At 61.1% G+C, this 460-nt stretch overlaps 1 protein-coding gene across 1 annotated transcript; it reads left to right on the forward strand.

The window, feature by feature from the left end:
• Positions 1 to 6: 6 nt before the first annotated feature.
• On the forward strand, positions 7 to 457 carry LOC102729798 (tubulin alpha chain; the record flags this gene model as incomplete). Its single annotated transcript, XM_081811362.1, has 2 exons — positions 7 to 172; positions 334 to 457. Coding segments are annotated over exons 1-2 (245 nt in total), but the record flags the coding sequence as incomplete, so codon positions are not given.
• Positions 458 to 460: the final 3 nt, after the last annotated feature.

Consider the following 460-nt stretch of genomic DNA (forward strand, 5'->3'; position numbering starts at 1 on the left):
GCCTGCTGGGAGCTCTATTGCCTGGAACACGGCATCCAGCCCGATGGCCAGATGCCAAGTGACAAGACCATCGGGGGAGGAGATGACTCCTTCAACACCTTCTTCAGTGAGACGGGCGCTGGCAAGCATGTGCCCAGGGCCGTGTTCGTAGACCTGGAACCCACGGTCATCGGTGAGTTGGCCTCAGTGACCCCCGTGAGCTCCCGGGGTGAGACAGTGGAGGGGGGGTGTCTGGGACAGGAGGTCTGTCTTGAGGCTCCACGGACACCCTGGGGTTGAGCGGGCTTGTGCAGGGGGTGAGTGAGGGGTGGCTGCTCTATTTGCCTTTTGCAGATGAAGTTCGCACCGGCACCTACCGGCAGCTCTTCCACCCTGAGCAGCTCATCACCGGCAAGGAGGACGCTGCCAACAACTACGCCCGAGGGCACTACACCATTGGCAAGGAGATCATTGACCTTGT

This window comes from Leptonychotes weddellii, unplaced genomic scaffold (assembly GCF_054177405.1).
Source record: "Leptonychotes weddellii isolate Sample4059 unplaced genomic scaffold, ASM5417740v2 HiC_scaffold_72352, whole genome shotgun sequence".
In the NCBI taxonomy this organism is placed as follows: domain Eukaryota; kingdom Metazoa; phylum Chordata; class Mammalia; order Carnivora; family Phocidae; genus Leptonychotes; species Leptonychotes weddellii.